General features: G+C 57.2%; 1 protein-coding gene and 2 pseudogenes across 1 annotated transcript; all 3 read right to left on the reverse strand.

Annotated features, from left to right (window-relative positions):
* Nucleotides 1-3,675: 3,675 nt before the first annotated feature.
* PRR36 (proline rich 36) lies at nucleotides 3,676-8,948 on the reverse strand. The gene is given in 7 exon segments (XM_058425918.1): nucleotides 3,676-4,514; nucleotides 4,685-5,317; nucleotides 5,320-7,596; nucleotides 7,689-7,801; nucleotides 8,035-8,137; nucleotides 8,257-8,534; nucleotides 8,843-8,948. Coding segments are annotated over 6 exon segments (3,909 nt in total). The 5' UTR covers nucleotides 8,528-8,534; nucleotides 8,843-8,948; the 3' UTR covers nucleotides 3,676-4,002.
* A 5,066-nt stretch (nucleotides 8,949-14,014) lies between these two features.
* Nucleotides 14,015-15,112, reverse strand: LOC116478372 (acyl-protein thioesterase 2-like; annotated as a pseudogene).
* A 6,058-nt stretch (nucleotides 15,113-21,170) lies between these two features.
* Nucleotides 21,171-21,290, reverse strand: LOC116479834 (5S ribosomal RNA; annotated as a pseudogene).
* Between the last annotated feature and the right edge of the window lie 637 nt (nucleotides 21,291-21,927).

The following is a 21,927-nucleotide window of genomic DNA, read 5'->3' on the forward strand; positions in this document are numbered from 1 at the left end:
GGGAAGGCGGGGCTGTCCTTGCCCTCAGGAGCTCCCCACAGTCTCATAGAATGGGAGTGGGAGAGGATAGAAAGGCATTCAGCTTGGGGGCAGGGCATGATTTCCCACCTGGGTGAATCAACTTGGGCCTCCCCTGAAGGAGAGAGAGGCATGCCAAATCGCTGGGCTTCAGGAAGCACAGGACCCGGTTGCATTCATTCTGCTCATGCCTCCAGGGGTATTGTGGAGTACTCTGCCCTGTGCCTGGCTCTGAGGGGGTCTCCAGTGGAGCAGAGGAGACAGGCACTGGGCAGAGGGGAGCCTGCACTAATGTGGTAGGTGCTCAATAGACAAATGTGTAGGGAGATCAGGGAAGGTTTCCTGGAGGAGGTGGTGTCAGGGCCTCTTCCAGGGGTAAAAGCATAAAGATCAGACCAACAGGAGGCACACCATGCCTAGGAAGGAGGAACAGGAAAGCCTGGGTGTGGTCAGATCAAGAAGGGACTGCTTACGTCAGGAGAGGGAGTTTGGGATTTGAACTGGGGGCCATTGGGAGCCCATGGAGGGCTTAGGTAAGAGAGCCCCATCAGATGGACCACAGAGTGTGAGGGGGCGAGTGCCGGGAGGACAGTGAGTAGGGGGCAGAAAGAGTCCTTTGTGGGGTTCCCCACAGAGCTGAGGCAGAGTCCCAGCTGCTGTGTGGCGATAGGGGGCAGGGTGGAGGACACAGCCAGGAGTGGCAAAGCAAAGCTTCCTAGAGGCACTCAAGGCAGTCGACTCTGCAACATCCGTCTCCTGGTTTCCAGTGATTCTCCTGCCTCAGCCTCCCGAGTAGCTGAAACTGTAGGCGCCTACGACCATGCCTGGCTAATTTGTTTCATTTTGTTTTTTGAGAGGGAGTCTCACTGTCACTCAGGCTGGAGTGCAGTGGTTCGATCTCAGCTCACTGCAACCTCTGCCTCCCAGGTTCAAGTGATTCTCCTGCCTCAGCCTCCTGAGTAGCTGGGATTACCGGCGCACACCACCACACCTGGCTAATTTTTTTTTTTTTTTTTTTTTTAGAAGGAGTTTCACTCTTGTTGCCCAGGCTGGAGTGCAGTGGTGCGATTTTGGCTCACTGCAACCTCTGCCTCCCAGGTTCAAGCAATTCTGCTTCAGCCTCCCAAGTAGCTGGGATTACAGACATGCGCCACCACGCCCGGCTAATTTTGTATTATTTTTAGTAAAGATGGGATTTCTTCATGTTGGCCAGGATGGTTTCGAACCCCTGACCTCAGGTGATCCACCCACCTCCAAAAATGCTGGGCTTACAGGCATGAGCCACTGCGCCTGGCCCAATTTTTGTATTTTTTTTTTTAAGTAGAGACTGGGTTTCACCATATTGGCCAGGCTGGTCTCAAACTCCTGACCTCAGGTGGTCCGCCCTCCTCGGCCTCCCAAAGTGCTGGGATTACAGGCGTTGAGACATGGCGCCCAGCCCCTAAAGGCAGAAACATAACTGGGTTCAGGCAGATGCCAGCCAGGGCCTGCCCTCTGCACCCAGTCATGGGTCCACAAAGTGCCCCCTACCCCCATGCCTGACAGCCAAGCAAAGGACATGACACTGCTTGTGTGCTGAGACAGCCAAGTCCCATGTACTGTCCTATCACATGCCACAGCTCTCCTGGCCACACACGGTGCAGATGTAACCCTGGGGACCCTCACAGTCACTGTCCGTGCCTCCTGCTTCCATGGTAATTCCACCCCCGCTGGCTCCCCAGGACGGGGCAGGACCCCAGAGGAATTGTCTGAGGTTCTGCCCCGTCCTTCCTGGCAGCTGGCCTTGAGCCCCAGCTCCCCAGCATGTCAGGAGTCAGCCTTGGGCTTGTCCCAGAGTCTGGAAACAAAGACACCCAGCTCCCCAAACCCACTAGGGCCCAGCTTGAGAGGACACCTCTATGGTTTGCCACAAAACTCTGAATTTGACCGAAGGACTGTGCTGGTGTCCTCCTCCTCTCGTTCCCAGGGGTGCAGGTGGCAGTGCCCCTCCAGGCCAGAGCCCATTTCTCCTCAGACCCCAGGCTAGGAGGTGCCTTGTCTGGGATGGGGACAGGCAGGACTTGCTGGTCTGTGACTGACAGGAAGCTGGTCACAGGATGGTGTAAGGGTACTGGGTCCAGGGGCAGAGGCAGGGCTGAAGGCCCAAGGCCAGATCCTACTCTGTCTTCTTACCCACCTGGGGATGTCACCATCATTCTTGGTGCCATGCAGGAGACCCGGGGAGGAAAGGCCTAGCAGGGGAGCTCTCTGCAGGGGCATGGGGAACAGGGAGAGACTGGCTAGGGTTTGAGAGGCTCCAGAGCTGGGGGTTAGGGTTAGGGTTCGTTGGGGGAGGAAGGGCAGGAAACTCTGATTGGAGGGGGCCTGTGAAGATGTTTGGGAATCTGATAAGGTTGCCTAAGGGGACAGGGCAAGGATGCTGTGGGGGTGGGATGCACCAAGAGGCACTTTAAGGACACTTGGAGACAGGGTGCAGTGTGAGGACTCCCCCATCTCCCACCTAACCCTGGTAGAGGCCACTTCTTCCTGCAATCCCCTACTGGGGCAGTTGGCCCGGGACCCTACACCAGCTGAAGGGCCATGGGAAGGGGTCCCCCATCTTTGCCTCGGTGCCCTCCAATCTTCCCACCTGTTCCCCAGGAGTGTTAGTTGCCCCGCATCGAGTTTGAAGTGTGCCAGGCCAGGCCTGGTGGCTTGCGCCTGTAATCCCAGCACTTTGGGAAGCTGAGGAGGGCAGATCACCTGAGGTCAGGAGTTCAGGACTAGCCTGGCCAACATGGTGAAACCGTGTCTCTACTAAAAATACAAAAATTAGCCGAGTGTGGTGGCGCGTGCCTGTAATCCCAGTTACTCGAAAGACTGAGGCACGAGAATTGCTTGAACCCGGGAGGCAGAGGTTGCAGTGGGGCGAGATAGCACCATTGCACTCTAGCCTGTGCAAAGAGAGCAAAATTCTGTCTCAAAAGAACAAAAAACAGGCCGGGCGCGGTGGCTTATGCCTGTAATCCCAGCACTTTGGGAGGCCAAGGCGGGGGCAGATTACGAGGTCAAGAGATCCAGTCCACCCTGGCCAACATGGTGAAACCCCGTCTCTACTAAAAATACAAAAATTAGCTGGGTGTGGTGGCATGTGCCTGTAGTCCCAGCTATTTGGGAGGCTGAGGCAGGAAAATCGCTTGAACCCGGGAGGTGAAGGTTGCAGTGAGCCGAGATCGCGCCATTGCACTCCAGCCTGGCCACAGAGCGAGACTCCGTCAAAACAAACAAACAAAAAAGAATATAGAATAGAATAGAAAAGTGTTCCAGTTGCTCCTTCACCTCGGCCACGCACTGACTCATCCACTCGGGCGCACAGGCCCAGCCAGGCCCCTCCTGAGCCGAATGTTTCCGCCAGAAGTCGGACACCAAGAAGCCCAAGTTCACACACGTGGATCGGTGCGCAGCACCAAATGGCCGGGACTCAGCAGGGCCCCGCCCTAGCCCCACCTGGCCTGCCCCTTCTCTCCCAGAAGAGGAAAACCGCACTTTATCCAGAGCTCCAACCGGTTCGCGCACAGCCGCCAGCAAGGCCTTATCTGGCCTGGCCCCCCGCACCGCTCAGCCCGCTGGAGGCCCGCAGCCCCAGCCCTCTGTGACAGCGAAGGTGTGCAAGCCCCAGTGTCCCAGTTTTATTGCAAACAGGCTGTTCGGGGTGGGCAATACACTGGACACGGGGCGGGGTTCGGGGAAACGGGGCGTGTCCTAGGCCAAAGGGGCGGAGTTGGAGGGGCGGGCCTAGGTCAAAGCTGTGGGTAGGTCCCGAGCCTCCGAGGCCGAAGGCAGGGGTGGAGCCTGGGCCGAAAGGCTCAGGCTCTAGGGAGCTAAGACTAATCCACCCAGCGGGGCTCCTGGGCAGTGGAGACCGGGTCTAAAACAAACAGGCGTACCCGGAGGGGCGGATCCTAAGGCAGGGGTGGGGTGTAGTAGGCGGGGCTGTGGTCTGGCTCAGTGGAAGGTCTCCACCTCCACCACGGTCCAGTCACCCTGCGGGGAGGCCACGTCGTCCGGAGAGAAGCTGGTGACGGAGGTGATGCTGGCACGGGACTCGTCCAGGGGAGACAGTAGTTCGGCCCAGCGGCCGAGTTCGGCGTCGCTGAGCGCAGCCCGGGCGCCCCCCGTGACGCCACCACCCCCCGCGCCTCCTGAGCCCCCGCCGCTGCCGCCCGCGGCACCCTCGGCAGCCGCCAGCAGCAGCGTCCGGCTCAGCAGGTGCTGCACGACGCTCGCCTGCAGCGCCCCCAGTGGCAGCTCGCCCAGGCGCGCCTGCTTCGGGCTCCGCGAGGACGTCCCCGCCCCGGCCCCAGCCGCCGCCTTCCCACCGCTTGCGCCGGGACTGGGCCCCGGATCCAGTGCGCCTGGGGCGGGGGTCGCGGACTCGGGCCCTTCAGTCTCGTAGATGGTGCACAGACCGTCAGCAGAGCCCGGTCCGGCAGCAGGAGGCCACGGCAGCTGCGCACCTGCGGGGAGAGACGCCAGGTGGGCCGTGGGGGGGATAAGCCCCGCCCCTGCCTCAAGGTCCCGCCTCCTTGTCTAAGCTCCGCCCCGGACCCAGCTGTCCCGTCCCCGAGCTGCGAAGCCTCGCCTCCGACCCCGCCCACAGCCAGGGCGGGTCTGGGGTGCCCCTTACCTGGGGCTCCGCGGAAAGCCAGCGGCGGAGCTGGGCCTCGACTCCAGGCAGCGGGGTGGCAGGCGGCGAGCTCTGCGTCGGGGGGCGGGGAGGCTGCGGCGCCGCCCTCCGGCCCGCTGTCGTAGCCACGCAGCTCCTCTGGCGTGCTCGTGGCGCTGCTGCTGTGGCCGGCCAGGTCCGGGCCGCTCAGCGTGCTGGACGGGCTGCGCGAGGGCGGCGGCGGCGGGCCGGGGGCCAACGCCAGGGTCAGCCGTGGGCCCGAGACGGAGGTATCCGGACCCGGGGTCGGGGGGCGGCGTGGGGCCTGCAGGGTGGGTGAGGCAGGGGGAGAGGGAGGGACCTGCAGAAGGGGCGCTGCCAGAACAGGTGGGGCCTGTGGAGGAGGCGTGGCCAAAGGAGACATTGTGGGTGAGGCAGAGGGTGAGAAACGGGCCTGCCCAGGGAGTGAGGCAGACGGAGAAGGAGGGGCCTGCAGAGGAGGTGTGGCCAGAGCGGGTGGGGCCTGTGGAGGGGGCTTGGCCAAAGGAGACATTGGGAGTGAGGCAGGGGGAGAGGGCAGGACCTGCAGAGGAGGAGCGGAAAGAGGGGGTGGGGCCTGTGGAGGGGGCGTGGCCGAAGGAGACATTGGGGGAGAGGAGGGGGCGTGGCCGAAGGAGACATTGGGGGAGAGGCAGGGGGAGAGGGTGGGACCTGCAGAGGAGGTGCGGCTAGAGAGGGTGGGGCCTGTGGAGGGGGCGTGGCCGAAGGAGACACTGTGGGTGAGGCAGGGGGAGAGAAAGGGGCCTGCACTGGGGGTGAGGGAGGGGGAGAGAAAGGGGCCTGCCGAAGGTGCGCTGCCAGAGCATTTGGGGCCTGTGGAGAGGGTGTGGCCAAGGGAGACAGAGGGGGTGAGGCAGGGGGAGAGGGAAGGGCCTGCAGAGGAGGCAAGGCCAGGGCAGGTGGGGCCTGTGGAGGGGGCGTGGCCAAAGGAGACAGAGGGGGAGAGGGTATGCCCTGCAAAGAGGGTGAGGCCAGAGCAGGTGGGGCCTGTGGAGGAGGCGTGGCTATGGAAGAGGGAGTCTCCGGAGGGGGCGTGGTCAATGGCGAAGGTGGTGCTTGCAGAGGGCGTGGGGCTGGACAAGGTGGAGTCTCCAGATAGGGTGTGGTCAGGGGAGCAGAAGCTGTCTGCAGAGAGGGCGGGGCTAGAGAAGGTAGGTTCTCCAGAGGGGGTGTGGTCAGGGAAGCAGGAGGTGTCTGCAGAGAGGGCAGGGTTAGGGAAGATTGGGTCTCCAGAGGGGGCATGGTCAGGGAAGAGGGAGGTGCCTGAGGAGAGTCGGAGGCCAGAGAAGATAGCGCCTGCAGAGGGGGTATGGTCAGGGGTGAGTTTAGGGGTGAGACAGCAGGAGAGAGAGAAGTCTGCAGAGGGGGTGAGGCAGGAAGGGAAAGAGGGGCCTGCAGAGGGGGTGAATCAGGGGGAGTAGAGGCCGGCCGAGAAGGTGAGGTCAAAGAAGCTTGGGTTTGCCGAGGGGACATCGTCAGGAAAGAATGTGTGGTCTGCAGAGTGGGTGAGCCCAAAGAAGTTGTGGCCTGCAGAGAGGACAAAGCCAGAGGAGAGGGAGGTGCCTGCAGAGACGGTGAGGTCAGAGAATGTTGGACCTGTATTGGGGGAATGGTCTGGGGAGAGGGCGGGGCCTGCATAGGGGGCGTAGTCATAGAAGGTGGGGCCTGTGGGTGGGGCGGAGCCTGCAGAGGCGGTGAGGCCAAAAGGGGAGAAACTAGAGGAGGATCCTGCAGAGAGACTGTGGTCAAAGGAGAGGGAGAGGCCTGCAGAGGCAATGTGGCCAGAAGAGGAGAGTCCTGCAGAGGAAGAGTGGCCAGAGTGTGGGGCGTGGCCTGGGGAGAGGGCAGAGACGGGGAAGGACAGGCCTGCGGAGGGGGCGTGGTCAGAGCAGAAAGTCCTGGCTGAGGGTGTGTGGCGAGGGGAGAAGCCGGATTCCCCAGAGATGTTGCCGGAAAAACAGGGCCTTGTAGAGGAGACGTGGCTGACAGAGGAGGTGTGGCCAAGGGAGAGAGGAGAGTCGGAAGAGAGGGCAACGCTGGATTAGCTTGGGTGGGGGGCATACTCTGCAGAGGGGATGAAACTGATGGAGAGACTGAAGCCACAAAAGCGGCTGTGGCCAGGGAAGAGACGCCTGCTTCTGGAAAGGATGTAATCAGCTGTGTGGGTGGCGCTTGCGAGGGGGGCGTGGCTGGTGGAGAGGGGAGGGTCTGCAGAGAGGGTGGAGCAGAGGGAGAAGGAGGGGCTAGAGGAAGGGGCGTGGCCAACTGACAGGTAAGCCTCGACGAGTGGGACGTGGCCGGCAGGGTGGGCGGGGCCTGGCTTTGGAGAGCGGCTGGCGGAGGGGGCGTTACCGGTGGAGAGGGAGGGAACGTGGCTGGCAGGGGAGTGGCTGCGTTGTCCGGAGGCGGTACGGGTCTTGCCTTGGTACCCGATGGAGAGGGTGTGGCCAAAGGAGAGGAAGAAAGCGGGCCTAGTGCTGGGGCTGCGTCCTTCCTTGAGGGTGTGACCTGAGGGGGGCGCAGGGCCTGCAGTCCTTTCGGCTTGGGCTGCGAGGAATGCGCAGGAGCCCTGGGTGTTCCGCGGGCTGAGGGCCCAGAACGGGCTGGGGAGGAGAGAGGGGTGGCGCTGGAGCTCAGGGAGCGCGAGGCCGGCCTCTGGAGACCCCCACCAGCGCTGGGCCGCCTCCTGGCAGCCGGGCTTGGCTCGGTGGTACTGTGCTCCGAGGTGCTGCTCACTGATTTCCGGGGGCCCTCTGTCGGGGGCCGTGGCCGGGCACTCGGAGCTGGCCGGGGGAGCCCCACCTCGGTGCCCGCAGCCCGGGACCGACGGGCCATGGCCGGGGAGGGGGTTCCTGGGTTAGGCCCGGAAGTGTCTGGAGAAAAAGTAGAAGGCCAAGGGTCACTGATACCTCTGAGGCGGCCCCCCTCGCTGCCCAGGAACCCCACTCTTCTCCAGGTCACGTACCTCTCCGTGCCCCAGCGCTGAGGGCACTCCTTTTGGGAGCCTCTGTAGCTTTTTCTCTGGCCACAGTTTCCTCCGCTGGGATCCGGAGTCCCTTCTGACCAAGAGGGCCTGGCCTGGAGACAGAAGGGGCCACGCTTAGGCCTAGGTCCTTGTTTGGCTTCCCAAGCCTATTTTCCCATCTGTGAAATGGGCATGAGCCCTCTCTGAGGACCAATAATGGCTTTCACCCAATTTGTGCCCAGTGACCTGCAAGTGCTCCCGCGCCCCAACTCGTGTAAAATAAAAGGTTCCAGACTCTGTGACTCTAACTCTGGCTTAGGAGACTGGGGGAGAGGGAGCAGGTTACCTGGTGGTCCCGCTGGCACGCCCTGGGCTAGAAACAGGGCCTGGGCTGGTGTTCTTGGCAGGAGGAGCTCTCTCCCCTCTCCCAGAGGCTGGGGGCCTGGAGGCTGCGGGGAGAAGGCCGAGTCACAGGTGCCCCGGAGAGGTGGCGGTGGAGGTGAGACTGGACAGGTATTGGAAGGGGGAGGGAAGATGGGGGCGGAGCTGAGGAAGGAGGCTGGGGTACCTGGGTTTCGGGAACTTGTCCCAGCACTCCGTGTTGGTCCCGCTCGGGGAGCAGACTCGGGAAGAGTGGCCCCGCCGATGCCCCCCGCTCGCTCTGCCAGAGGCTTTCGCCCCACTGCTCCCGCAGCTCCCAGAACTCGGAGGGCTGCCGGAGTTACTGGGGGAGGGGGTCGAGGAGAGCCTGGGGGCCTGGGGGTCAGAAGTCCAGGAGGGCGAGCAGTCGGCGTCCGCGCGGCGGCGCCTGCCTTCGCCTTGTCTCTCTTGTTGTCCATCTTGCACCTGAAGAGACAAACCGGTCCGCATCCCAGGTTCTGGACAGCTACGCTGCCTCCAGAGACCTGGACCCTGCTACCTCACTGCCCTTTCGCAGCATCGCCACCCATGGACACGCAAACCTCGGCCTCGGCTTCCATCTGCTCGGCTCCCACGCACCTACACCCACTCGCCAGCCCCACTGCTCCTCGCTGTCCCCAAGTCCAACCCCCCACCGCTTTTCCCTAAAGCGAAGAGGCCCTGCCCGCCCCAGCCCACCTCCTCCCCTGCCTCGGCTCCAATTCAGGACCGATCTCCACGCCCCTACCCCTTACCCCTTCAGGGACTCAGACCGCCAGCCTGGAAAGCAGGGGACTGCCACGGGCTCAGGATGTGGGGGACCGGAGCGCACGCCCGGGTCTCCCCGCCATCCCCCAGCGGCCTCCCCCGGCCTCCCCGAGGGATGCCTGCACCTGCCGGGAGGCAGAGCGGCCCCGCTGCCCGCGAACGGGCTCCGGGAGACAAAGAGCCGCGTCCCGGGCCCGACCCCTCCCCCAGCCGGGCCTGGCCCGCGCCCAGCCTCTCCACCTGCTCGCGTCGCGCTCACCTCCGCCTCCGGCCTCCGGCCGCTCCTCGCAGAGTCGCCTGGGGTGGGGCCCGGGCCGGAGCGACGCGGTGGCCGCCAGCGGCGAGGAGGCGAGGGGAGGGGGCTGCCGGCTGCGGCGCCTGGGGAGCCGAGCCGGTCCCGCCCCTCGGCCGCGGGCGGGAGAGCCGGGGGCGCGCGCTCGATCCCGACCCGGGAGCGCGGCCGGCGGAAGCGCGCCGAGGGGGATGGGGGAGAAGCGCGCTTTGGAGAGAGGGGTGGCTTCTCCGCGGTCCGGGGGAAGCCTGTTTCCACAGCTGCGCCTGAGGCACCCAGAGAGTCAACGGTTTGGACTGGGGGAGCAAATCCCTGATGTCCTTCTCTGTCCTCCCCAACACATACACCTGCCCCGACCCCCACCACAACCACCTGGCACCAAGGACCGCCTGGACGCGGATAGGCTGGGCCCTGGCAACCAGGAGGCGGGACCACCGCGCCTCTGGCCCACACACCAATCCGGCCGCTCGGTGGCCCTGGCACTATCCAGTCCTTCGCGTCTGCGAAAGCTAGGCCGCCCAGGGTCTCTGAGGCGCAGCCGTCCCCCGCCCCACACCCGAAGGTGTTCCCCAGACGCCAGGAAACCCCTTATCTGGTTGGGGGGTCGAGGGACTGCTAAGAGAATGCTGCCCTGGGAATTTCAGGATGCAAGGTAGACCTCAGATTTTGGGGAAGAGAAAGAAAGAAAGGAGGAATAAGAGGGAGAGCGACAGGAGACACAGTATATTCTGTGAGAGGTGACCCAGCCGTCTGCAGGGTAGAGCACGCCCACCCTCCACACCCTCCCAGCTAACGGGATGTCAAGTCAGCCCAGGCTTCCTGGCAGAGCTGGGCTTCCGGGGGACAAGGTTATGTAGACCTAGGAGGTGTCAAAACAAATGCATAAGGCCGGGCGCGGTGGCTCACGCCTGTAATCCCACTGCTTTGGGAGGCTGAGGCGGGCGGATCACTTGAGCTCAGGAGTTCGAGACCAGCCTGGCCAACATGGTGAAACCCTCTCTCTACCAAAAAATACAAAAATTAGCCGGGCGTGCTGGCGAGCACCTGTAATCCCAGCTACTCGGGAGGCTGAGGCAGGAGAATCGCTTGAACCCGGGAGGGGGAGGTTACAGTGAGCCGAGATTGCGCCACTGCACTCCAGCCTGGGCGACAGAGCGAGACTCTGTCTCAAAAACAAAAACAAACAAAGAAAAACACAAGTTAATGAAGGACGCAGAAGATCCTTTACAAGGATCCCAGCCCAGCCGGAGCGAGTGGGAGGTGTCCTGTTGGTGACTTCAGCCAGGGCAGGGGCCTTGGTGGAGAGCTGTGCTCCAGGACTGTGGCATGAAGAGGATGGAAGCCTGAGGGTGGAAACGGCCATTCCTCAGCTCCCTCTCCTTATAAGAAGAGTCTGAGCAGGGCATGGTGGCTCACGCATGTAATCCCAGCACTTTGGGAGGCCGAGGTGGGCGGATCACAAGGTCAAGAGATGGAGACCATCCTGGCTAACACGGTGAAACCCCGTCTCTACTAAAAATACAAAAAATTAACCGGGCGTGGTGATGGGCGCCTGTAGTCCCAGCTACTCAGGAGGCTGAGGCAGGAGAATGGCGTGAACCCGGGAGGCGGAGCTTGCAGTGAGCCGAAATCGCGCCACTGTACTCCAGCCTGGGCAACAGTGCGAGACTCCGTCACACATACACAAAAAAAGAGTCTGGCCTTGTCACCTCTGTCAGCCAAGTCCCCTCCTCATACGGCCTCCATGAGCTTTCCGCCTGGATGTCACATCCCTCCAGACTCACAGCCACTTTTTACCATATTAGGAAACCAGCGCCCTCTGCCCCATTGCCAACCCCGTCGCAAGCTCATACACACAGTTCACTCCCTCCTGGAAATCAGGGGGCCTCCATGTACAGGAAAGAGATAATGCAACTTGGCATCGGGTGAACTGGGGTTGGGGGGTAGGGATGTTGTGCCCATTTGAGGTTGCAGAAATGGAAGGCAGAGAAAAATGGCAGAGCTGAATGCCATGCTTTGGCCTCCAGATTGGATCATTCTAGGCCTTATCTTCTCCCTCAGTCTACCAATGATCACCCGTGTGAACCCCTTGTGGCATGACACCAGCCTGGTTCCCTGTCTACCCACCCACACCCAGTGCCTCCTTCCAAATCACATCCACCTACACAGATCCCTGTCCTCCTATTTATTTATTTTTGAGACAGGATCTCACTCTGTCGCACAGGCTGGAGTGCAGTGGCACGATCATCATGGCTTCACAGCTCACTGCAGCTTCGACCTCCCAGGCTCCAGTGATCCTCCCACCACAGCCTCCCAAGTAGCTGGGACTATCAGCTGAGGTGGGTGGATCATTTGAAGACAAGAGTTCGAGACCAGCCTAGCCAACATGGTGAAACTCTGTCTCTACTAAAAATACAAAAAATTAGCTGGGTGTGGTGCCTAAAGTCCCAGCTACTCAGAAGACTGAGATGTGAGAATCGCTTGAACCCAGGAGGCGGAAGTTGCAGTGAGCCGAGATCATACCACTGCACTCCAGCCTGGGTGACAGAGAGACTCCGTCTCAAAATAATAAAAAATAAATAAATAAAAAACAAAACCCAGATCACCTGAGGTCAGGAGTTCGAGACCAGCCTGGCCAACATGGTGAAGCCCTGTCTCTACTAAAAATACACAAATTAACCGGGCATGGTGGCCAGGCACCTGTAATGCCAACTACTCGGGAGGCTGAGGTAGGAGAATCGCTTGAACCTGGGAGGCAGAGGTTGCAGTGAGCCGAGATCACGCCATTGCATTCCAGCCTGGGCAACAGAGCAAGACTCCGTCTCAAAAAAACAAACAAAAACAAAAACAACAACAAAAAAACAAGTAGCTGGGACTAAAGCCTGCCCCACCATATCAGGCTAATTTTTAAATTTTTTGTAGAAACAGAGCCTCGCTGTTACCCAGGCTGGTCTCAAACTCCTGGGCTCAAGTGACGCTCCCACCTTAACCTCCCAGACTGCTGGCACTACAGGCAGGAGCCACCTCACTCAGCCTCTCCTGCCTTCTCACTATGATGCAAGGGTTCCTCCAGGGTACACAAAACCCACCCTGTAATTAATTGGGATCTGGACTCTGCCCTCTTATAAAAACACTCCCAAAACCTCCATCAACAAGAGGGATGAGTAACATGAATCAAAGTGTCCCCTACAATGGAATGGAACTTGGCAGCAGAAAGGAACAGACTACTGCTACTCTCAAAACAGGGACTAATCTCAAAAGCACGCCAAACAAAAGAAGCCACAAAAAGCATGCACTGTATGATTCCATTTATAGAACATTCTAGAAAATGCGACTAATCTGTAGTGACAGACAGCACATCAGTGGATGCTTGGAACAGGTGGGGGAGGGATATTGAATGAACTGCCCAGCGTAGCCACTCTTAGGCACGTGACTCTCAGGTGAGGGCCAGGCGACTGTGGTCCCAGCTACTGGGGAGGCTAAGACAGGAAGATCCCAATGAGCCCAGGAGTTTGAGGCCAGCTAGGGAAATATAAGGAGACCCCATCTCTAAAAGAAAAATAAATAAATCACAAATACATATGTATGTGTGTGTGTGTGTATATATATATATATACACATATATATATATATTTTTTTTTGAGGCGCAGTTTTGCTCTTGTTGCCCAGGCTGGAGTGCAATGGTGTGACCTTGGCCCTAATTTTTAATTAATTTATTTATTTTTGAGGCGGAGTTTCGCTCTTGTTGCCCAGGCTGGAGTGCAATGGCGCAACATCAGCTCATCGCAGCCTCTGCCTCCCAGGTTCAAGTAATTCTCCGGCCTCAGCCTCCCGAGTAGCTGGGATTACAGGCATGCGCCACCATGCCCGGCTAATTTTGTATTTTTAGTAAAGATGGGATTTCTCCATGTTGGTCAGGATGGTCTCGAACTCCTGACTTCAGGTGATCCACCCACCTCGGCCTCCCAAAGTGCTGGGATTACAGGCGTGAGCCACTGCACCTGGCCATATATATATCTATCTATATATATATAGATAGATAGATATATATTTTTTTTTTGAGGAAGCAATTTCTTTAATTTTATCAGAATCCAGGACACAACAAGAAAAACACCCAAAAACCACATGGAGACAGAAGATGAGACACAACTCCTCCCCCACCGCCTCCCTGCTCTAGAGTGGGAATGAAGTCGGGGTGAGACAGCTTGGGGGAGACCTGAACCTCAGTCCAGCCCTACAGGCTCCAGGCCTTCAGGGAAGGAGGGTAACGGGGAGGCAGGGCCCAGCCCCCCAGTTTGGGGAAACAGCTGAGGGAAGGCCTCCCTCGAAAGGCCCCACCTCCTCACCAGCACTCCTGCCCAGGGACAGGGAGCCCACGGCAGCAAGGGGACATCGGGGCCATGGCCGCCTTCATGACTGAGAAGTAGCTGAGTGGAGGCAGGAGACACACGATTGTCTGGGCAGAATCAGTTAGGGCAGGGGCCTGGAAGGCCCCCATGGGCCAAACCCTGAGGTCACAGGAGGGGGCCCAAAGCGGGGCTAGTGAGTGAGGTCCTGAGTGAGTGGGTCAGCGGCTGGGCCCCTTTCTCTAGCTTCCTGTAGCCCCTCCAATACTGCTGCCAGGGGGGCCTGCCTCCAGGGAAATGGGATAAGAAAGCAGCCTGCCCCTGCTGCAGACAGAGCCAGGTGGCTGAGGCCAGGAAGGAAGGCCCGGCCAGGCCTTGCCACCTGCCCCAGAGGCCTGTGGAAAAAGGACAGGTCAGGAAGGGTGGGGACGAGGGTTCGACTAGCTCAGATCCAAGATGGTGCCACGCTTGCTTGCTGAGTCCCCCATGAGCTGGGACACCCCACTGGGGCCAGCGACTAGTTAGACAGGAGGCAGCAACTTCACAAGAAATCCTTCACAGCTGCCATTCCCTGAGGACAGCAGCTGTGCATGACACCCGGGTATGTCTTGAACTGGACCCTGGCAGATGTGACAACAGACCAGAGCTCCTCAGCCGTCAGGGCACCATGGGGTCCAGCTCCCCCTGGCGCTAGAGGATGGCCAGGTCCTTGCCACTGCATTTAGCTGCCTGGGGGAAGGTCCGGTGCAGAGGCGGCCAGCAGCTCAACGCTACGATACCAGCCAGAGGGTGGGGGCAGGTGAGGGCCGTGTAGAGGGACGGGGCCCCGCCCTGTGAAAAGCCTCCCAGGACGATTTGATCGGCAGGGATCCCGTTCTTCATTTCTTTTTTTTTTTTTTTTTTTTTTTTTTTTGAGACGGAGTCTTTCTCTGTCCCCCAGGCTGGAGTGCAGTGGCGCGATCTCGGCTCACCGCAACCTCCACCTCCTGGGTTCACGCCATTCTCCTGCCTCAGCCTCCCGAGTAGCTGGGAATACAGGCGCCCGCCAACACGCCCGGCTAATTTTTTGTGTTTTTAGTAGAGACGGGGTTTCACCGTGTTAGCCAGGATGGTCTCGATCTCCTGACCTCGTGATCCGCCCGCCTCAGCCTCCCAAAGTGCTGGGATTACAGGCTTGAGCCACCGCGCCCGGCTCCGTTCTTCATTTCATGCTCAATCAAGGCCTTGATGTTCTCTGCTGCCTTCTTGATGCCAGCCTCGTCCTCTGGGGCATCTGGACTCAGCCCCATCAGGTCAAACCAGGAGGGTGTCACCATCTTCATGTTGAGAGTCACAGGGATCCTAGGCGCATGGGGACAGGTGTACTTGATGTGAGGGAGCCGGATGGCGGAGAGGGCGTCAGCCCAGCTGTGCCCTGTGTCTCCAAGTCCATGTAAAAAACTAACCGCAGCTGTTTCCCGCTCAGCTCCAGACACGGTGGCAGCATCGGTGAGAGGGGCATAGACACGGTGTTACCACACATACACCACGTGGCTCCACGGCAGGAGCCTCCACTCCCTGGGGCTTCCGAGGCCGCTGGGGCGATTCTCCTCTTTCTCCCGCAGACACACACTCTTCCCCCTCGGCCACCCCCGCTCCATATATATATATTTTAAACAGTGAGGGGCTTTTTTGTTTTGTTTTGTGTTGTGTTGTGTTGGTTTTGTTTGTTCGTTTGTTTGTTTGTTTTTACGGAGTCCTGCTCTGTTGCCCAGGCTGGAGTGCAGTGGTTTGATCTCGGCTCACTGCAACCTCCACCTCCTGGGTTCAAGTGATTCTCCTGCCTCAGCCTCCTGAGTAGCTGGGATTACAGGTGCCCTCCACCACGCCCAGCTAATTTTTTGTATTTTTAGTAGAGACAAGTTTTCACCATGTTGGCCAGGCTGGTCTTGAACTCCTGACCTCACGTAATCCACCCGCCTCAGCCTCCCAAAGTGCTGGTATTACAGGCGTGAGCCACCATGCCCAGACCCTAATTTTGTATTTTTAGTAGAGACGGGGTTTCACCATGTTGGTCAGGCTGGTCTTGAACTCCTGGCCTCAAGTGATCCACCCACCTTGACCTCCCAAAGTGCTGGGATTACAGGTGTGAGCCATTGCAGCCCAGCCAATACATACTTTTTTAAAGCTAGTAAATTTTGGGGTAATTTGTTACAAAGTAATAGCTAACTCACATTCCAAAATCTTAGAAGCTGGATAGTAAATAACAAGTACTGAGGGGCCATGTGGAGAAATTGGAACACAAGTATCCTGTTGATGGGAATGTAAACTGGTACAGCTAAACCCAGTGCAGTAACTCATGCTTGCAATCCCAGCACTTAGGGAGGCTGAGGCAGGCAGATCACTTGAGCTCAGGAGTTCAAGACCAGCCTGGCCAACATGACAAAACCCCCTCTCTACTAAAAATAGAAAAATTAGCCAGCCGTAGTGGTGCATGCCTGTAATCCCAGCTACTTGGGAGGCTGAGGCAGGAGAATCACTTGAACCCGGGAGCGGAGGTTGCAATGAGCTGAGATCACACCACTGCACTCCAGCCAGGGTGACAAAGTGAGATTCCATCTCAAAAAAAAAAAAAAAAGAAAGAAAAGAAAAGAAAGAAATATTTGTACAATCGTTTTCATAGCAGCAGTATTCACAAGAACCAAAAGGTGGAAGCAACCCCCAAGCGTCCACCAGCAGAGGGGTAAATAGATAAAATGTGATTCATCCATACAATGGAATATTACGCAGGCTTGAAAAGGCAGAAAATTCTGATTTGTGACATGCTGTGACATCGATGAACCATGAGGACATCATGCTCAGGGGAATAAGCCAGACACAAAAGGACAAATCCTGTATAATTCCACTTGTAGGAGGTCCCTAGAGGAGTCAGATTCATGGGAGACAGAAAGTAGAATGGTGGGTGCCAGGGGTTATGGGAGGGAGGTGGGGAGTTAGTGTTTCATGGGGACAGAGTTTCAATTTGAGAAGATGAGAAAGTTCAGGAGATGGATGTTGGTGATGGTTGGACAACCATGTGAATATGCTTAATGCCACTGAGCTGCACACTTAGAAATGGTTACAATGGCTGGGCACAGTGGCTCACGCCTATAATCCCAGCACTTTGGGAGGCTAAGGCCAGAGGATCACCTGAGACCAGAAGTTCAGGAGCAGCCTGGGCAATATATCAAGACCCCGTCTCTACAAAAAGAAAATCTAAAAAATAGCTGGGTACAGTGGCACACACCTGTAGTCCCAGCTACTTGGGAGGCTGAAGTGGGGAGGATCACCTGAGCCCAAGGGTTCGAGGCTACAGTGAGCTATGATGAAACCACTGCACTCCAGTCTGGGTGACAGAGCAAGACCTCATCTCCAAAATTTAAAAAAAAATTAAACTGGTCAATTTTATATTATATTGGACCAAAATTTAATTTTTTTTCTTTTAATTTCAGGAGAAACCTTAAAAGCCAATTGAAAAAATATATCTTCTTTCTTAGAGATGATGCCTCACTCTGTTGCTCAGGCTGGAGTACAGTGGTACAATAGTAGCTCACTGTACTCCAACTTAAGTCTTCAACTTTCCAGGCTTAAGCACTTCTCCCACCTCAGTCTCCCAAATAGCTGGAACCACAGGCATGCACCACTATGCCTGGCTTTTTTTTTTTTTGTAGAGACGGGGTCTCAGGTCGCGCTGTGGCCCAGGCTGGTCTCAAACCCCTGGGCTTAAGCGATCCTCCTGCCTCAGCCTCCCGAAGTGCTGGGATTACACGCATGAGCCACCGTGCCTGGCCCATATTTTTTTTAAGCTAGATATTATCATGTGGAAAGACTCACACAGTAGCAATGGGAATGTAAAGTGGACAGCCTTTCTGATAAATAATTGGAAAGGATTGAGCGTTGGTGTGCTATGACTCAGCCATCCCACTCAGCATCTATACCTGTGGCAGGTATAACTATACCTGCAGCAGGTGCATCTATACCTGCGGCAGGTAAATCTATATCTACAGCAGGTACCATGCCACCCTGTCCATATCCCTGAGCACTCACAGTCCCTGTGGGCAGGGAACTCAGAAGTGCCAGAGAGTTAACACCTCTCCACCTCCCTTCTCTGGAGCAACCCTTAGACAGGGACAGACAGGAGCTGGTGGAGAAATACTTCAATTTCCTCGACCCTGTAATCCCAGCTACTCAGGAGGCTGAGGCAGGAGAACGGCTTGAACCCGGGAGGCGGAGGTTGCAGTGAGCTAACACCACTGCACTCCAGCCTGGGCAACAGAGCGAGACTCTGTCTCAAAAAAATAAAATAAAAAAGATGCTAGGCCGGGCGCAGTGGCTCACACCTGTAATCCCAGCACTTTGGGAGGCCGAGGCAGGCAGATCACCTGAGGTCAGGAGTTTGAGACCAGCCCAGCCAACATGGCAAAACCCCATCTCTACTAAAAATACAAAAATTAGCCAGGTGTGGTGGCACATGCCTGTAATCCCAGCTACTCAGGAGGCTGGGAGGCTCACTTGAACCCAGTGGAGGTTGCAGTGAGCTGAGATCGCACCACTGCACTGCAGAGCCTGGGAGACAGAGTGAGACTCCATCTCTCAAAACAAAACAAAAAAAGCTTATTTCAGCATGTGGTTGCAAACATCCCCAGGGCACAGATCCCAAGAAACCTCTCAGAAGACAGGAAGTAGGCCAGGCATGGTGCCTCATGCCTGTAATCCCAGCATTTTGGGAGGCCAAGATGGTAGGATCTGCTTGGGCCCAGGAGTTTCAGACCAGCCTGGGCAACATAGTAATATTCTGTCTCTACAAAAAAATAAAATAAATAAATAAATAATTCAGCAGATGTGGTGGTGCATGCCTGTGGACCTAGCTACTTGGGAGGGAGGGTGAGGCAGGAAGATCACCTGAGCCCAGGAGTTCAAGGCTGCAGTGAGCTAGGATCGTGCCACTGCATGCCAGCCTGGGCAACAGAGGGAGAAAAGAAGAATGAAGAAGGAGGAGGAGGAAAGGAGGAGGAGGAGAACAGGAAGAGGAAGAGGAGAAGGAGGGGAAAGAGGGAGGAGGAGAAGGAGGGGAAAGAGGGAGGAGGAGGAGGGGCAAAGAGAAAGGAAAGAAAGAAAAGAAAGAGAGAAAGAGAGAGAGAAAGGAAGAAAGGAAGGAAGGAAGGAAGAAGGAAGGAAGGAAGGAAAGAGGAGGGGGAGGAGGAGGAAGGGGGAGGAGGAGGAAGGGGGGAGGAGGAGGAAGGGGGGAGGAGGAGGAAGGGGGGAGGAGGAGGAAGGGGGAAGGAGGAAGAAGGGGGAGGAGGGGGGAGGAGGAGGAAGGGGGAAGGAGGAGGAGGGAAGGAGGGGGAAGGAGGAGGGGGAAAAGAAGAGGGGGAGGGGGAGGAGGAGGGGGAGGAGGAAGGGGGAAGTGGGGAGAGGAGGAGGAGGGGGAGGAGGAGAAGGCGAAGGCGAAGGCCTAGTGCAGTGGCTCACACCTGTAATCACAACACTTTGGGAGGCTAAGGCAGGAGTTCAATACCAGCCTGGCCAGCATGGCAAAACCCCGTCTCTACTAAAAATATAAAAATTAGCCAGGCACAGTGGTGGGCGCCTGTAATCCCAGCCACTCTGGAGGCTGAGTCAGGAAAATTGCTTGAACCCAGGAGGCGGAGGTTGCAGTGAGCCCAGATCATGCCATTGCACTGCAACCTGAGCAGGACTCCATCTCAAAAAAATAAAGAAAGAAAAAGACGGCCAGGTGCAATGGCTCATGCCTGTAATCCCAGCACTTTGGGAGGCCGAGACAGGCAGATCACCTGAGGTCGGGAGTTCAAGACCAGCCTGATCAACATGGAGAAACTTCATCTTTACCAAAAATACAAAATTAGTCGAGTGGTGGCGCATGCCTGTAATCCCAGCTACTCTGGAGGATGAGGCTGGGAATTGCTTGAACCAGGGAGGCGGAGGTTGCGGTGAGCAGCGATCACGCCATTGCACTCCAGCCTGGGCAACAAGAGCAAAACTCCATGAAAGAAAGAAAGAGAGAAAGGAAGGAAGGAAGGAAGGAAGGAAGGAAGGAAGGAAGGAAGGGAGGAAGGAAGACAGGAAGAGTCACTCCAAAGGAGAGACAACCTTTCTCAAAGGTCCCTTCCTCAAAGAGGTCTTCAAGGAACCCCTTGTTCCTTGCTACCGATTCACCTTGCTTTGTTATATATACAGCACTTGTCACAAACTGGCATTACCTTGTTCTTTCGTTTGTCTTTTTTTTGTTTTGTTTTTAAAAGCCGGGTTCTGAGCTGCCACCCAGGCTGGAGTGCAGTGGTGCAATCATGGCTCACTGTAGCCTCCAACTCCCAGGCTGAAGCGATTCTCCTGTCTCAGCCTCTCAAGTAGCTGGGACCACAGGTGCACACCATCACACTCAGCTCATTTTTATTTACTTATTTACTTATTTTTGAGATGGAGTCTCGCTCTGTTGCCCAGGCTGGACTGCAGTGGTGCAATCTCGGCTCATCACAACCTCCGCCTCCCGGGTTCAATCGATTCTCGTCCCTCAGCCTCCCGAGTAGCTGGGATTACAGGTGCGTGCCTCTACATCTGACTAATTCTTCTACCATTTTTATTTATTTTTTGTACAGATGGGACCTCACTATGTTGTTCAGGCTGATCTCAGACTCCTGGGCTCAAGCGATCCACCCACCTTGGTCAGCCTCCTAAATTGCTGGGATTAAAGGCGTGAGCCACCCCACCTGGCCTCCTTTGTTAGTTTACTTAATGTATCCCACCCACTAGGACAGAAGCTCTCGGAAAGTAGGGAGCCTTGCTGGTCTTGTCCTGCAAGGAAGCTGCAGGTGCTGACCAACAACAGGTGCTCTTAAAGCTCTTCTAAATCCAAAAGGAAGTTTTGTCTTTGAACTCCCTGTGGTGATGCCCAGAGGGTCCCTGACTTACGAGTTTCCAACCCTAGAGGTTTCCAGTCTCAGGCCCAGACCTGGTCAATGTCAGGGCTTTTTTTTTTTTTTTTTTTTTTTTTGAGATGGAGTTTTGCTCTTGTTGTCCAGGCTGGAGGGCAGGCACGATCTCGGCTCACGGCAACATCCGCCTCCCGGGTTCAAGCGATTCTCCTGTCTCAGCCTCCCAAGTAGCTGGGATTACAGGCTTGTGCCACCACACCCAGCTAATGTTTTGTATTTTTAGTAGAGATGGGGTTTCACCATGTTGGCCAGGCTGGTCTCAAACTCCTGACCTCAGGTTATTGACCCGAGTTGGCCTCCCAAAGTGCTGGGATTCCAGGTGTGAGCCACCGCGTCCGGCCAAGTCAAGGCTTCTTTTACCCTGTCAGGGAGAACTCTCCCTCTCCCACCCTAAGTCCAGGTAGGAACGTTTCCATGGATGGTTTTGTTTTGTTTTGAGATGGAGTCCCGTTCTGTCACCCGGGCTGGAGTGCGGTGGTGCAATCTCAGTTCACTGTAACCTCCGCCTCCCATGCTCAAGCGATTCTCTTGTCTCAGCCTCCCAAGTAGCACAAACCACCACATCCAGCTAATTTTTGTATTTTTAGTAGAGACAGGGTTTCACCATGTTGGCCAGGCTGGTCTCAAACTCCTGACCTCAGGTGATCCACCCTCCTCAGCCTCCCAAAGTGCTAGATTACAGGTGTAAGCCACCGTGCCCAGCCCAAGCCTACAGCACCCTGTGTTCCTAGGTGGTCTCCCATCCAAGTACTAACCAGGTCCGACCCTGCTTAGCTTCCGAGATGAGACGAGGATCAGATGCTTTCAGGGTGGTATGGCCATAGATACATCCAAGGTTTTTCTTTTCTTTTTTTTTTTTGAGATGGAATCTCACTCTTCGCCCAGGCCAGAGTGCAGTGGCGCGATCTCGGCCCACTGCAAGCTCCACCTCCTGGGTTCCCGCCATTCTCCTGCCTCAGCCTCCCAAGTAGCTGGGACTACAGGTGCCCGCCACTATGCCCTGCTAATTTTTTTGTATTTTTGTAGAGACAGTGTTTCACCGTGTTAGCCAGGATGGTCTAGATCTCCTGACCTCGTGATCGGCCCGCCTCAGCCTCCCAAAGAGCTGGGATTACAGGCGTGAGCCACCGTGCCCGCCCTCCAGGGTTTTTCAGACGGAGAACAGATCAAGGTCCGACTCCACAGATTTGCTCATCCAAGACCCAGCTCAGGCTTCCCTAAGTGGGGCAGCCAGGGTGGGAGTGGGGAGGCAGAGAAGCTGGGCCCCCCAGGATTTCGGAGCTGCTTGTCCCCTACTCCCCACCTGGAGGGCAGACCACAGTGTTGGGCAGGGACAGACAGGTGGGCATCCCCACTCTACTCAACTTCCGTTGGTTCAGCCCAGTTCCTGCCCATGGCCAGAGCTTGAAGGGAGAAGCCTCCCCTCCCCTGTCCTCTCCCCCCCACCAACTCCACTCCCAGCA

This window comes from Hylobates moloch, unplaced genomic scaffold (genome assembly GCF_009828535.3).
Source record: "Hylobates moloch isolate HMO894 unplaced genomic scaffold, HMol_V3 SCAFFOLD_12, whole genome shotgun sequence".
Taxonomy (NCBI): domain Eukaryota; kingdom Metazoa; phylum Chordata; class Mammalia; order Primates; family Hylobatidae; genus Hylobates; species Hylobates moloch.